Source organism: Giraffa tippelskirchi, chromosome 3 (assembly GCF_054371585.1).
Source record: "Giraffa tippelskirchi isolate mGirTip1 chromosome 3, T2T-mGirTip1v1.2.pri, whole genome shotgun sequence".
Taxonomy (NCBI): Eukaryota; Metazoa; Chordata; class Mammalia; order Artiodactyla; family Giraffidae; genus Giraffa; species Giraffa tippelskirchi.
This window is the reverse complement of record NC_137277.1, coordinates 64,978,072-64,992,079: the sequence shown is the minus strand read 5'-3', so window position 1 is coordinate 64,992,079 and position 14,008 is coordinate 64,978,072. Positions and strand designations below refer to the sequence as shown.

The 14,008-nt window shown below is 48.6% G+C and overlaps 2 protein-coding genes across 10 annotated transcripts in view; one reads left to right on the top strand and one right to left on the bottom strand.

Moving 5' to 3' along the window:
* The window catches only part of FAM168B (family with sequence similarity 168 member B), a 39,679-nt gene extending 30,542 nt beyond the window's left edge, over positions 1-9,137 (top strand). For all 4 annotated transcript variants that reach the window (XM_081583148.1, XM_081583145.1, XM_081583146.1 and 1 more), the window contains 4 exons: positions 1,892-2,034; positions 2,164-2,341; positions 4,115-4,240; positions 4,686-9,137. In XM_081583148.1, the coding sequence (XP_081439274.1) occupies positions 1,892-2,034; positions 2,164-2,341; positions 4,115-4,227 (434 nt within the window). In that variant the 3' untranslated portion in view covers positions 4,228-4,240; positions 4,686-9,137. The remainder of the gene's footprint in view (positions 1-1,891; positions 2,035-2,163; positions 2,342-4,114; positions 4,241-4,685) is intronic.
* A 516-nt stretch (positions 9,138-9,653) lies between these two features.
* ARHGEF4 (Rho guanine nucleotide exchange factor 4) overlaps positions 9,654-14,008 on the bottom strand; it is a 265,787-nt gene continuing 261,432 nt past the window's right edge. For 4 of the 6 annotated variants that reach the window (XM_081583138.1, XM_081583139.1, XM_081583141.1 and 1 more), the window contains 4 exons: positions 13,201-13,332; positions 12,143-12,386; positions 11,359-11,436; positions 10,609-10,845 (listed from right to left, as the gene is read on the bottom strand). In XM_081583138.1, the coding sequence (XP_081439264.1) occupies positions 10,694-10,845; positions 11,359-11,436; positions 12,143-12,386; positions 13,201-13,332 (606 nt within the window). In that variant the 3' untranslated portion in view covers positions 10,609-10,693. Of the gene's footprint in view, positions 10,906-10,951; positions 11,070-11,358; positions 11,437-12,142; positions 12,387-13,200; positions 13,333-14,008 lie in introns of all 6 variants that reach the window. The other 2 variants (XM_081583143.1, XM_081583144.1) reach the window with 2 other exon arrangements.

Here is a 14,008-nt window from a genome sequence, read left to right as displayed (position 1 = left end):
GCTCCTCTGTCCGTGGGGATTCTCCAGGCAAGAATACTGGAGTGGGTTGCCATGCCGTCCTCCAGGGGATCTAGGTCTTGGGGAAGGGGCTTTTCTGTTGTCAGGCTGCTGCTTGACCCTCTTCACTGCTGGCTAAAAGTCTAGCTTTTTTGAGTTTGCTAAGTCATTTTCCATTTCTGCTTCTTAAAGGTTCTAAGATTTTTAGGTTCCAAAATGTCTTTTCTTCCCTTCTTATCTTCATGGCTTTATGTCTTTTCATTTATTAATCTGCTTTATTGTAATTTTGGGTGGGGACAAAGACAAGTGTAGTTCCACTGCTATCTTAGACCCCGGAGTCTTTACCATAACCCTACTGTTTGACAAGTTTTTCCTTTTATTTTTGCTGCAATTAACAACACTGGGGATGAGCATGCTTACCATTGCGACTTTGTTTAAATCTATGCTTATTTCTTTTTTAATTGAAAATCACCATTTTTAAAGGTTATATTCCATTTCTAGTTACTGTAAAATATTGGCTATATTCCCTGTGTGTTTCCTTGTAGATTATTTTATACATAATAGTTTATACCTCTGAAATCCCCTTCTGCTATGTTGTCCCCTCCTCCCTTTCCTCTCCAGTGAACCACTGGTTCTGTATCTGTGAGTTTGGTTTTATCAGTTATATTCGCTAGTTTGTATTTTTTAACATTCCACATATAAGTGACATCATGCAGTTTGTCTTTCTGTCTTATTTCATTAAACGTAATACCCTCCAAGTCCATCTGTGCTGTTGCAAATGACAAAATTTTATCCTTTTTTTAATGGTTGAGTAATACTTCTTTGTATGCCTGCATATGTGTGTGTGTGTGCATTTAATACATCTTCATCTGTTGATGGACAGTTAGGTTGCTTTCATATCTTGACAGTTGTAAATAATTCTGGTGTGAAAATTGGGATCCATGTATCTTTTCAAATTAGTGTTTTCATTTTCTTTGGTACAATACCCAGCAGTGAAATTGTTGGTTTATTTGGTAGTTGTATTTTTAGTTTTTTAAGACACTTCCATACTGTTTTCCTAGTGGCTACACCAGTTTTCATTCTTACCAACTGTGTACAGGGATTCCCTTTCCTCCACATCTTCACCAACATTTGTTATTTATGTTCTTAATTTATTAATAGCTATTCTCACAGGTGTGAGGCAATACCTCATTGCGGTTTTGATTTGCATTTCCTGGATAGAGGAGCCTCGCTGGCCATGGGGTCTCAGAATCTGACACGACTTAGCGATTGAACAGCAATGACAGTTATGGCTATAGAGCTGCTCAGGTGGCTCAGCGGTAATCATTCTGCCTGCCAAGCAGGAGACATGGGTTCCATCCCTGAGTCGGGAAGGTCCCCTGGAGAAGGGAATGGCAACCCACTCCAGTATACTTGCCTGGGAAATCCCATGGGCAGAGAAGCCTGGCAGGCTACAGTCCATGGGGTCGCAAAGAGTCAGACATGACTTAGCGACTAAACATCAACAGTAACAACAAAGACTAGCTATGTTGAGCATCTTTTCATGTGCTTATTTCTTTAAAGAAATTTATAGAAATAGATGGTGGGCCTAAAAGACATACATACTTTTAATGCCAAATTGTGCTCCAGGAATGGCATGCTAATACATATTCCGACAAGATGGGTGTTTCTTTCCTGTTCCTATGTGAATATTTACTCAGTAGAATGTTCTCCCTGCCCCCCGCCCCCCCCTTGCACATCAGGTTTAAGAAATGAAGCCAGATTTTAGTGGCGGTGTCGAATATGGTTGTGGTCGGGACTGGAATACCACCTTGTTCCTTGCTGCACACTTGCTCCCTCCCTGGGTCTGGTCGTGTGTGGGTTTGAATTAAGGCTTTGGACTTTTTTGTTTCAGGTTATACTCCTGGCACACCTTACAAAGTGTCCTGTTCCCCCACCAGCGGGGCAGTGCCACCATATTCCTCCTCTCCCAACCCTTACCAGACTGCTGTATACCCCGTGCGAAGTGCCTACCCCCAGCAGAGCCCGTATGCACAGGTAGGCCTGGGGTGTGCTGTGGGTATCATAAGGGGTCTCCTGGGCACTGTGTGTGGGGAAGGGTCAGCTCCTCGGGGCTCTGACCCAGAGTGTGGGCCCCTGCGGCATCTGTCTCTCTTCTTTCCCCAGCAAGGCACGTACTACACCCAGCCCTTGTATGCGGCACCCCCTCATGTCATCCACCACACCACGGTGGTGCAGCCCAACGGCATGCCAGCAACGGTGTACCCTGCTCCTATCCCTCCGCCGAGAGGCAACGGGGTCACCATGGGCATGGTGGCAGGGACCACTATGGCCATGTCAGCGGGTGAGTCCTTGGCCCCGGGATGCCTCCTCTGTGATGTCCTGAGGGCTGGGGGAAGGGAGAGTTCACCAGAACTCTGACCCTTGGCTTGGACTTTTCATTGTTAGAGCTGTGTGAAAGGACATCTGATCCTTTGGGAGGATGGCATGTTATCTTTTTCTTTACTTCCTCTCCTTTCTTTTCCCTTCTCCTTCAACTGAGTTTGAGTGTGGGGTTTAGAACCGTGAGCCAAGTACCTTTTCCATAGACACGACTGGGTAGCCCTCTCCAAATTTGATGGGGCCACTCTTTTTGGTGAACTCAGTTACCTGGCTGTAACTCAGGGACAAGGAGTGACCAGATCCCTATGGTGAGTACATTAAAGCTTGAGCAGAAGGGGGGATATTTTGTGATCTGGGGGGCTGACCCTCTTTATCCTTCCCTTTAGTGTGGGCTACCAGTGCAGGCCAGGTTGTCTTAATGGGGATGTTGTCATGAATTGCAGACAGCCAGTCTTGTTCACAGAGCTAAGAGCTGCTTATAGAAATCCTTTGGCATACATGTAGACTATTTCCCAAGGCTTCTTCTAGGTCAGGAAAATAAACCACAGAGAGAAGAGATCCGTGGCTTGGATGGGCCTGTCTCCATGGAACCTTGGAGCATTTGAGGGCTTGGTTAAATGTCTAGGAATGAGGTTACCTCCTGTGGGAATGTAAGTTATCTGTGCAGGGGGGCCAGGTACACACAATGCACTGGATTGCCCATGGCTGCGACTTTTAAAAAAATACATTGTTTCCTCTTTGTTTTTGTAGACTTTAATTCAGCATAAGGAAGATGTCAGAGAGGAATGTGATTCAGGATACCATGTGTGTTTCTGCTCAGAGTCTCTTATTTTATTTGGTTTTCCCACACTTACCCCAGAGGCAAAGGAGAGTCTGGCACAGATAGAAACTAAGTGTTTGAGGCACACGGAGGTAGGGGTTGGCAGGCCCTGGTGTGGTTGCAAGCAGGGAGCCGGAGGTTGAACAGCTGCCAGGTGAAGCTGTGAGGTTTGAGGTGGTGCTTGGCTATAAGTGAACACAGATAGCTGCAGAGTTTTCTGTATTCATAGGGTAAGTAAGCTTAGCTTAAGGTACTCAGAAGCTCACATAGTTAGGAGTCTCCCTGCTTCCCTCCCTTCTTTCCAGTTACTTATTACCATCTTAACCATTTCCAAGTGTAGAGGTTGGTGGTATTACCACACTATTGTATCACATCTCTGGAGCTTTTCATCTTGCAGAAGTGAAGCTCTATATATCAAACACCTCTCCTTTCCCTCTATTCCAGACCCTGGCAACCACCATTCTCTTTCCTGTACTATCCATTTGACTCCACTAGGGACCTCATATAAGTGGACTCAGGCAGTGTTTGTCTTTTGTGACTGGTTTATTTCACTGAGCATAATGTCCTCAAGGTTCATACATACTGTAGGATGTGACAAATCTCCTTCCTTTTTAAGACCAAATAATAATTTTTGTTTTGTTTTTATCATCTCATCTGCAGAAATAATTCAGTGTTTGTGTGAAGGAGAGGCACAAAGGCTTCTACAAACATGCTATCACTGTGAGCTTGCTGTGTTTATACAGCCTTGACTTGTATATAATCAAGAGTTCTGAGAGCACTGTGGGTCAAGGCCATCCCCTCTTCCTGTCTGCCTCTCTCCTTGCCACGAGGGTCGGGCAGGAGCTTACTTTTTGTTGGAGGTACTGGGGCAAGGGGAGTGCTGCCCTCCACTGAGATGCTTACTGTTCCCTCTAGGTACTCTGCTGACTGCCCACTCCCCAACTCCTGTCGCTCCCCACCCTGTCACTGTGCCCACGTATCGGGCCCCAGGAACGCCCACCTACAGCTATGTGCCCCCCCAGTGGTGATCGCCCTGCAAACGTAAGTGAACAACGAAGCCCAGGCCTCGCTTTGTGACTAAAGTCCATTTTTTTAAAGTGGAGAATGGGAGATCTATGACAATTAAAACAGTGACAAGGAAAATGATACCTGATGATTCGAAGGCAATGCCAATTAAAATTTTTGTCTTTATTGGGACTCTACAAAGAAAGGAAGGAAGAGGAAACCATTTGAGTTCTTGCTGTGTACCCCTGCACTGTGTTCCCTACCTGGGCTGTGCTCTAGTCTCCTGCCCGCCTCCTGCAGGAAGTAGGATTCCAGTTGTAATTGGAAGTTCTCGGAAACCAGGCACAGTCACCTCTTTTGCTGTTGCCCTTTCTTGTCTTAGTGGATTTCCTCCTTCTCCAGTTGAAGTGGCTCCTTTTCAGAGCAGTGGTGCCAGAGGAGCTGTGTGTGACTGTGTGTCCATCTTTCTTCCCACCCTCAGGTTTGTGGATGGAGCTGTGCAGTCACATCATGGAGGTTCCACAGCTGGTGCTGCAGGCCTTGTGCCTCCAACCAGGACTTTCTTCGTAATGCTCTCAACACTTAGCTAAACACTACTGCAGCCAGCCTAGCAGGTCCCAGCACCCTCAGTCTCCTGCTGACCCTTTGGGTTCGTCTTACAGCAAATCCTGTTTGGTGGGCTGCCAGGCAACTTTTTAGCTAACTGTAATGATAAAAGGGAGTATTAATCTATTCTGAATCATATCTAGTTGAATGCATGTTAAAAAAAAAAACAAAACACAAAAACAAAGCTTGCTCAATCTACCTGCAGTGACTGATGCAGAACCATCATATGCAAAATCCAAATGAATGGAAAAGTATTTTACAACTTGTATCACTAATGCACTGTTGTAATGTATGCAAAGTCTTAAAGTTATAAGTGTTAAAGTGAATTTCTTCATATAGCATCTGAGATCTCTTCGACGATTCTTCAGCCTTTTAGGGTTGATGTGGATTGCCAGTTGGATACATGGACTTCGACTTTCCAGCCATCTGTTCCTTTCACGCTGACCACAGTGAGAGAGAGTTGCAGGGACGGGGAGAGTGTGGGAAGGCCCAGCACTGCTTGGGGTGCAGTCAGGTGAATGGCTTTCTTTCCATTTAGGCTTGTAGGGTCTGTGTGATGTGGATGTTCTTAGGGATTACCATAAAAGATTAGAGTAGGGTGCCAGTACAGTTAGGTGATATAACAGCAAAACAATTTTCTCTAAATGCTATCTAAATTTTTGTTACAAATCACTTACAGATGGATACGATGTTTTCTATATCTTTATTGGAAAAGGCCTAAGTAGAGCTTAAACTATTTTCCTGGGATGGAAGATATGTGAAAAACAGCCACACTTGGAGGAGGTATTGGCCTCTCCTTTATTTAGCTTAGGGAAAGTCATTCCTATTTTTTTTTCCCGAGAAATGTTTTAGTCACCTGAAAACATATGTAGGAATTGCTGTTCTCCCTCCCACAAAGAAGGGCAAAGATATCAACTGTGTGTTATGAAGAAAGCTGTACATTTAAGAACTATTAAAAGGGAACAAAACTTGATACTGATTATTTCTTGTAGAGAGGCAGGGCTGTGGCTGTCTTTAGGCCCACCCACTTGATGGAGACTTGTCCTGAGACCATTTGGAGGGGACTTGTGGAGATGGGTGTGGGCAGTGTGAGGGGAATGAGTGGCCTGTCGTCTGAGAGCCCCTTCGACCATCTCTTCTTGTGGTTGAGGATACTTGGTACAAAGCAAGCGTGGACAGCAAAGGGCCAGGCAGCACCGAAATATGTTTGCCAGTCAGAATATGTTTGCCTGTTATTACAGAATGGATTTTGTGTTTAAAATCTGAATATTGTACATAAGAAGCCAAGAGGATTTTTTTGTTTGTTTAAATGTGCCCAACCTGTATCGATGGTTGTGTGTGTCTGTCTGTCCTCAGATGGAATCAGAGGGGGTGGGGGTGGTGAGGGTTTGTTGCCTTTCAGCAGCCTGTCGGGGGTGGGGGTGCCCCTGCTCCACCCCATCATTGTTTCGAGTGTTGTGGGCCTTGGCTGGGGAGGGGGCCTTAACTCTTCTTACAGCTCTGGCAGCTGGTCAGGGCTCTGGCACTAGGATGGCATTCAGCCCTGGTTGGTGAGTGGGACAACTGACCGCTGAGCCTTTGGTAACCGTATTTTCTATAGTAAGTATTCGTCATAATTTTCTTTTTCACATTTTATTTTATAAAAAGTTTAGGAATATTTTTGCATGGATCATTGTAAACAGAAGATTTATTTCTACTGTCTGTAACATAGTATGTTTACTGATAAGTACTTTAAATTGGAGAGCACTTAACCCACCTTTGTATGTATGTGTTTGTGTGTGTCTGTGTGTGTAGCAGTTATTTACCCCAGGCACACCATGTCCACTTCAACTCTTTGTTGGTTATTCTGTCTGTTTAGTGGGTGGTTGGTAATGTTCTAATGGTTCCGGGGCTGAACTGATCGAGTAGCAGAGAAGTAGGTCTCCCCAGTTTGGTGTAGTAAGTGAGTTTTGTGTAACTTTTTAAAAAAGTCCCAGTCTTTCTCTCTCACTCTTGCACGCGCGCTTTGTCACACACACACACACACACAGCGCCTGTGTACACACACACACACACACACACACACACACTGCCTGTAAGGGTTAGAGTCATTTGAATTCAGGAGGAAGTTATGAGAAGTTACATAGGCGGTTTCTCCAGGATTGTCTGAGACACACACACAGGGTGAGTGTTTTCATGAGCACTGAATTAAATGGTGTTTTTAAGAGAAAAAAAAGAGTGGGTTGTGTTTTCTCCCCATTTACATCAACTTATAAATACTTTGTCCCCTGTAACTTCTAAAAAATCTTACTTCCCTTTTGTGAGGTTGAGCTGGGAAACTTCATCAAATACTTTTGCATTATGGAATACCTATGTGTGGAAATCTTTTCAATTTTGAAACTTTCAGGGCATCAGTTATCAAATATGAAAGGTAGAGCATGTCTAGCAGGTGAGAATCTGGACATAATGAATAGTAACAAAACTATCATATGTTGTAATTTTAGCAGCATTTAGTTCCAGTAAAATTAAGGAATAGAGCTTCTGTTATAAAATGAATAATTTGATATCCTAAGCACAATAGTAGAATGTTCAGAGAAATTTTGCATTTTTCGTATGTGACATTCTTAATTTGAGAGTCTGTCAGCTAAATTACAGTTATTTTAGAAATTGAGACAGGCGAGTAAAGGAATTAATTCTGTAAACAGATACCATCATGGGTATTTTTTAAAAATTTTGTTCTACAGCCCTCCTCTACGGTTTAGGAGGTAAGTTTCTCTTGTTTGGATCTGGGCCAGGTGACTGAACATTTTACGATGAGTGATGGTCCCATCAGCTTGCTATCTCTGAGGAGTGCAGCCAACATCAGGGCCAGGGCTACTCATGGTAACAAGCACAGAGGCGCTTCCAGGATCTTTTATGTCTCTTGTGTTCAGTCTTCTCTGAATATTTGTGTTGGTTTGGTTACTAGGCCTTCCAGTTATATTATGTGACTCTGTTTCTTGAGTGCTTATGCAAATGTAGTCTTTATAGGAGCCAAGAGTGGTCCTGAGCCTTGGGCTGGGAACCTGGTCAGTGAGTGCCCCACCTCCCAGACTGGGCTTGCAGTGCCTCTCCCTCCGCTGGCATTGGCACTTCACACACGGGAAGAGGATTTGGGGGCTTGCCTGTCTCACAGTGCTGTCCTGCCAGAGGGTGGTGAGAGGATAGCTGACACTGGATGCATCCATGTTGGGGCCTGCTTTTTAAGAAGGAGACCCAGACTTCTTCACCTGAACTTGGCAGACATATGGAAACAGTATTACTCTGACCAGTTGGGTGACCTTCTCCCTATTTGGCAGCTAACGGCTGGACGCCCCAGTTCTTGCCAGCCTGGGCATCTCCCAGACAGGACAGGACACCTGTCTGACATCCTCTGGCCATGCAAGGGCAGGCTTCAGGATGTGGGGCTTGAGGTGGGGGACAGCTTCTGGTTCTTCTCTTGGTGCTTTCTAAGGAGGGGGTGTGTCTTTAGACAGGAGTGGTTGGCATAGGGGAAGGGCGGCCTGCGTGACTCTCCTCTCTACCACATTTCAAATGTTGGCATGTATTTTTCTCCTGAGCTGTTTAATACTCAGCCTGAGTTTTCTGAAAGGAGCCTGCAGATGACATGCTGCAGAGGAGGGTCTGATCTTTTCAGGTAGAAAGTTGCAGAGTTGATGTTTCAGAGGATTTGTCTCTTTTCCTACCCTTCTGGTGTAATCTTATTTGAATCCCCAGGACCAGCCTCAAGTCGCTTGGGACAGAGACAGGAAAGTCTGGCACCTCTGTCCAGGGAGCCTGCCGTGAGCACTGGAAGGGTGTGCTTCCAGGATGGAGATGATAAGTGTCTTACCTTGGCCTCTTGAGCCCTGTTGGAGTCTCCTGTAGGTCCTCATGCAGACCAGTGGTTAGTAGAAGGCCAGCTCTCCTGTGTCCTGGGGGGGTTGCTGTGATGGCCACTCAAGAGAGACCCAAGGGAGCCACTGTTACTGACTAGGAAACGGTTTTTTTGTTGTTTTTTTTTTTTAATGATTTTTGAATACTGTTTTTTTAGACCATTCTCTTAGTACTTTTTAAAAACTTAAGTCAGCATTGTCTTCCAGTGTTAAAGGCACCCCCTGCCTTTGCATTGAACTAAGGTGTCAATCAATACATAGGAATGGAACATCCATCCTGAGCCAATTCCATTATGTGTAAATTCTTACTATTTTAATTTTTTATGCAATATGATGAGTAGATGAGCTCAGATTTAAAATTCTTAAAAGCACGTTTATTGTAAATTGTTATGTATTAATACTGCAGTTTTCAATAAAGATTGACTTGTGTTGCATATTGTGATTTTCATGCTTTTTCCCTATAGGTTTTGCCTCCAGGTGGCTTGGCCTGGATGGGAGGTGGTGTAGCGTCTCTCACCTTAGAAAACCCAGGGGTTTCAGGCTCAGCCCCAGTGACCTTTGCAGTATGTACAGGTGTGAAGGCAGCGGGTTGTGGGGAAGGGGAGGGAAGCCACCCTCTGTTCCTGTAGCCTCAGTCCTCCTGGAGAAGACACCTCCTTCCCCATTCCACCAAAGGGAACACTCAGACCCAGAAAGGTTTCAGACTGCATGTCCTCCAAACTCACATTGCTGATAACTTCAGCTAAACAGAGATTCTAGAAGCAGCTGGGGACAGAGGTGCTGAGACAGCTCCTAGTTTCCCTGAGCCTCTGAACCACTGAGCTGCTCTCCACCAAAGCCTCGGAGGCCTGGCTTATTCCTTTAGTCTAAACAAAGGCTTGAAGTGGAAAGGTAACGGGAGGGGAGGAGAAAATGGAGACACCAACAGAAAACAAGGGCTGGCAGCCAGGTTATTTTTCACAGGTTTCTTTATGAAATTAAATGTGGTTTCTGCTTGGAGAAGGTATAGTGCAAGAGTGACTGTACATGCTGCTGAACTCCCATAGGCCACAGGGGCAGCTCTGTGCTCTGCCCCATGCCAGGCCCTGGCCACACTCTTCGGTGCCCCTCCTCCATGGGATGTGGGCTTCCTTCTAACCTACGTGCCCACCAGCTTCTGGGTGGGCCAGTCCTGGGTGCTGGGCCACAGAATTTAGTCCTTATGGCTTCTCACACTCACTTAGGGTAAGGCAATCTTTCTGTGTCACTAACAATTCTCTGTTGTTGGAATTGAACAACAAAATCCTAACTGGAACCAGGTTATGGAATCATCCCACAGCTGCAGATGGACTGGTTACAAATCCTGACAGAAGTGTTCAGTTGACTACGGTTCTGTTTTCTTTCCACTATAAACAAACACATCACAAGTGAAGAGAGGGTGTCCAGCAACCAGGAGTGTCTACAGAGGGACTGGGAGGAAATAACAGGTGGGCTCTGGGCCAGATGTTTTTGTGCCCAGAATTCCTGGTTCCTACCCACCAGGGATGCAGGCTGCCTGGCCCACCAGCTAGGGGCCTGTAAAGAGAACAGCAGGGCAGAGAGGTACACAACCTGGCTCTGCAGGTGACTGAAGGCAGAGGCGATCTGCCCAGAGAAAACAGGAGCAGGACGGATGATTAGATGTGCAAAGAAGAGGGTCCAAAGCGGCCATTCCCACACGCGCTGGCCTGTTGGGTGGTTCTGAGCTGTGGCTCCCAGGAAGCCCTGCACAGGCCTGGAGGGTGGTGGGAGGTTCACGTGCTGGGGGTCTGCCTCTCCAGCCAACTTCTTCAGCACCCCAGTAGTAGGGAGGAAACGGAGAATGAGGGCACTGAGCGGATCCCATACTCAGCCCTGCTAACTTGCAGTTTGCAGAAGAGACAGCGGGCTGGGTGCGGTGAGCCTCGGGTAGGAAGAGCTGGAGGCCCACCGGCAAGGCAGGTCCAGATGGTGCCACTAGTGGGGCACAGGCTCACTTGCGGAAGGGTGCCAGCCGGCTGATGCTGTGCCAGAAGGTGGATGGCTTTCGCTTGGGCTCTGCCAGCACCAGGACCTGTTGCTGAGGCAGGCTGGTGGGGAGCACCGGATGCTTCTGGCGTGCCAGGTAGTAGGGTCGGCCAAGGGCTGGCAGGGGAAGAGTCGGGGTCAGAGATGCCTCAGGAGTTAGGCGGGACAGGGCAGAGCCTGTAGGGGTGGAATGGGCCATCCCCAGGTTGCTTCAGACATCCACCTTTGCTTCCCCTGGGGTTGTCCACATCCAAGGGCCTGGGCTGCCCTCCGTGGCCTGCAGGTGGATGACCAGCAGGGACTGGAAGGTGTGGGGCTTGGAGTTGCTCTCATGGTGATGTCTGTGGGAATGGGCTGTTAGCTCCTCAGCTAGGCTGGCTGCCAGGAAGCAGTCCTGCCTGGGAAAGAGCACTGGCACTAATGGTGCTGCCCATGGGGGTCCGAGGGGATGGAGAGCAGGAATATCCACCAAGTACCTACACTATGCAGGCTTCCTCATCAGTGGTCCCTCACAACCAACTTTTGGGAACACCCACCTGTAAAGGGCAGTGGGCACCTCTGAAGACCCAGGTGTTGGCCCTGCTTTGGGCTGAGCTGCTGTGGGTGGAGGTGGAACAATCACCCACTTACCTTTGGGCTTCCCGATGGCCTGTTGCTTGCTGGCGTTCAGCATGGCCTGCTTCCTCTGCAGCTGGGTAATGGAGAATCCTGGGAGGGGGCCACAAATGAGACACCCGCTTCCCGGTGAGAACACAACTGCCTTCCCATTTCCCCGGCCCACGGTCCTCTTATTCTAGCACCAGCATAATTTGTGTGTGCCCTGCCCTGCCCACAGTGCCTGGGGGCCCAGCAGGTTGCAGGGACTCGCCAACCTGCCTCACCAGCTGGCTTTGTCCACCCAGGCAGAGGAGATGCTGTGAGGAGCTTCTCGGGGGCCTCCCTTGCCCTGCCCCCTGACTCAGCCTGACCCGCTCACCAGCGTGCCTGGTGGCTACTGTCCCTTCTTGGCATTCTAGGGGATGCTCTTGGCCAGATTGAGGACTGATCTGGTCACTGCCTACTGTGATGGCAGGGGGACCAAGGACAGGAGGGGATGCAGTGGGGGGATGCCATGCTTATGTGGGGTAGGGGGAGGCTTCTGGAGGCCAGTGTCCACCCCCCACTCCAACGGGGCAGAGGCCACGCCCTCTAGAGTGTGTGCATGTGAGCATGTCGGGGGAGCGACCCTCAACAGGCATGCAGACCCACACTGAGGGTTGCAACCAAGACGTCCCAGAACCTCACCAAACCCTGAGGTTTTCCCAGTGTGAGACCTGCCTCTCAGTTGCAAGATCATGTCGACTTCCCTGCACCCAGGATGCAAAAAATGCCAGGCGGGCCCTCATGTGGAGCAAGGCCAAGTGGGGTCTCGCACCTGTCTCCTGGTCCAGCCGCACCTGCTCCCGCTCCCTGGCAAAGGCCTTGAGCCAGCGCTGCTTCTGCTCAGGCTTCTTGGCACACAGCAGGTGGCTCTCGCCCGAGGGGCCGCAGTGCAGCCGGAAGGCGTTCCTGATGCTCACGTGGAGCTCTCTATCCTTCCCGTCCTCCAAGTCCACCACCTCCAGGCTGTCCATGTCCACTCGGCCCTTATAGTAGAGCACATCCCGGCGGAGAAGGTCCTGCCAGAGACACTGTGAGCCCCTGGCCCGCTTACTTGCCCAGCCCCTTGGCCTAAACCACTCTCCTGACCACATCTAAGGCCCTGCCTCATTTTCTGCCCTGAGACTGGAAGGGCCAGTGGGCTATCACCCACCTTCCTGGCAGAAAGTTCTCTCAGGAGAGACGACAAGCCTGGCTCGGCCCACAGCCACGAGCTGAAACCATGGCTAGGAGCCACTATTTCAGTTAACAGTTACTCAGTGGCCTGGGGTTCTCTGAACACTCATAGTCTCATGGGGGAGGCAGCCATGGAAACAGACAGCAGGCAGGACCCACACTGCACAGCAGAGAAAAGCACCAGTCTACAAGGGCCAGGCCAGAGCCAGTGCTCAGCAGGGCTGCCCAGCCACTTGGGCCAGTTTTCAAGAGGGAGTACAAGCCAGCAGCAAAGAGAATGCCTGAAGGCAGCTGGAACAGAAGATCCAGCATTGGGGAGGGGAAGCTGAGCTTTGCAGGCAGAGAAGAGTTAGCTTGAGGCCCAAACAGGGGTTTATCAGCAAGGAGGGTGTTCTCAACAGCACTGGGCACTGGTCGGACTGTGAGGGTCACCCTCTGGCCCCTGGGGCACTATGCTCCCTCTGTAGAGACCTCCCTCCCCCGACTTTGGCCCAAAGGGCCTGACCAGGGAAGGGCCTCCTGTACACAGGGCCCCGGGGAGAGAGGAATCGCTTGTAAGCGGCTCATTTTCTCGGGGCAGCTGCTTCCAGCCCTCAGCCTCACTCCCTCCACAGCTGCTCTTAACAGCCCCATCCAGCAGGGAAGAGTGACTGGTACCTTCTTACAGTAGATTAGCTGGTGGTCAAAGAGAAAAAACATTCTCTGCTGGCTCTTGGCTTGTGGCTGTGTAACACGGGTCAGCTCCCCAGAGTGGATGAGTTCCGAGCTCCTGACCAGGAGATCTTCCCCCTGGGGAACCCAAGGGGAGCCGTGAGCTGAGTGCCCCATCCTGGGCTTAGAGCAAGGCTCTGCTGGGCTCTGTGTCCTGCCTCTTGCTGAGTTGGTGTGGTCATTGTCGGTCTTGTCTGCCGTGGCCCCCACTGGGCCAGGGCCTGCAGCAGACCACAGAGGGGTTGCTCTTGAAGCCCAAGGAACTTGGGGGGAAAAATGTGGTGGTTTGGCTTATAAAAAGGTGGTTTGGCCTATAAGTTGTTGTCTCTGCTAAGTGAGGCCCTACAGCAGCCAGTGGCATATTTGCATTGTGGCTGATCCCTATCGAGATGTCATCAAAATAAAAGATACTCTGATTTTGAAGACTTAGTATGAAATAAAGACTGTGGCTATTTCACCAATGACATTTTATATGTTGATTACATGTTGAATTGATATTTTAGATATGTTGAGTTAAACAAAACATTGTTAGTTTCACCTGTTTTTTTTTTTTTCACTTTTAAGATGTCTGTATGTGCGCACATGCTCTCAGTCATGTCTGACTCTTTGCAACCCCATAGACTGTAGCCCACCAGGCTCCTTTTGTCCATGGAATTTTCCAGGCAAGAATACTAGAATGGGTTGCCACTTCCTCCTCCAAGGGATCTTCCCAACCCAGGCATCGAACCCACATCTCTTGTGTCTCCTGCATTGG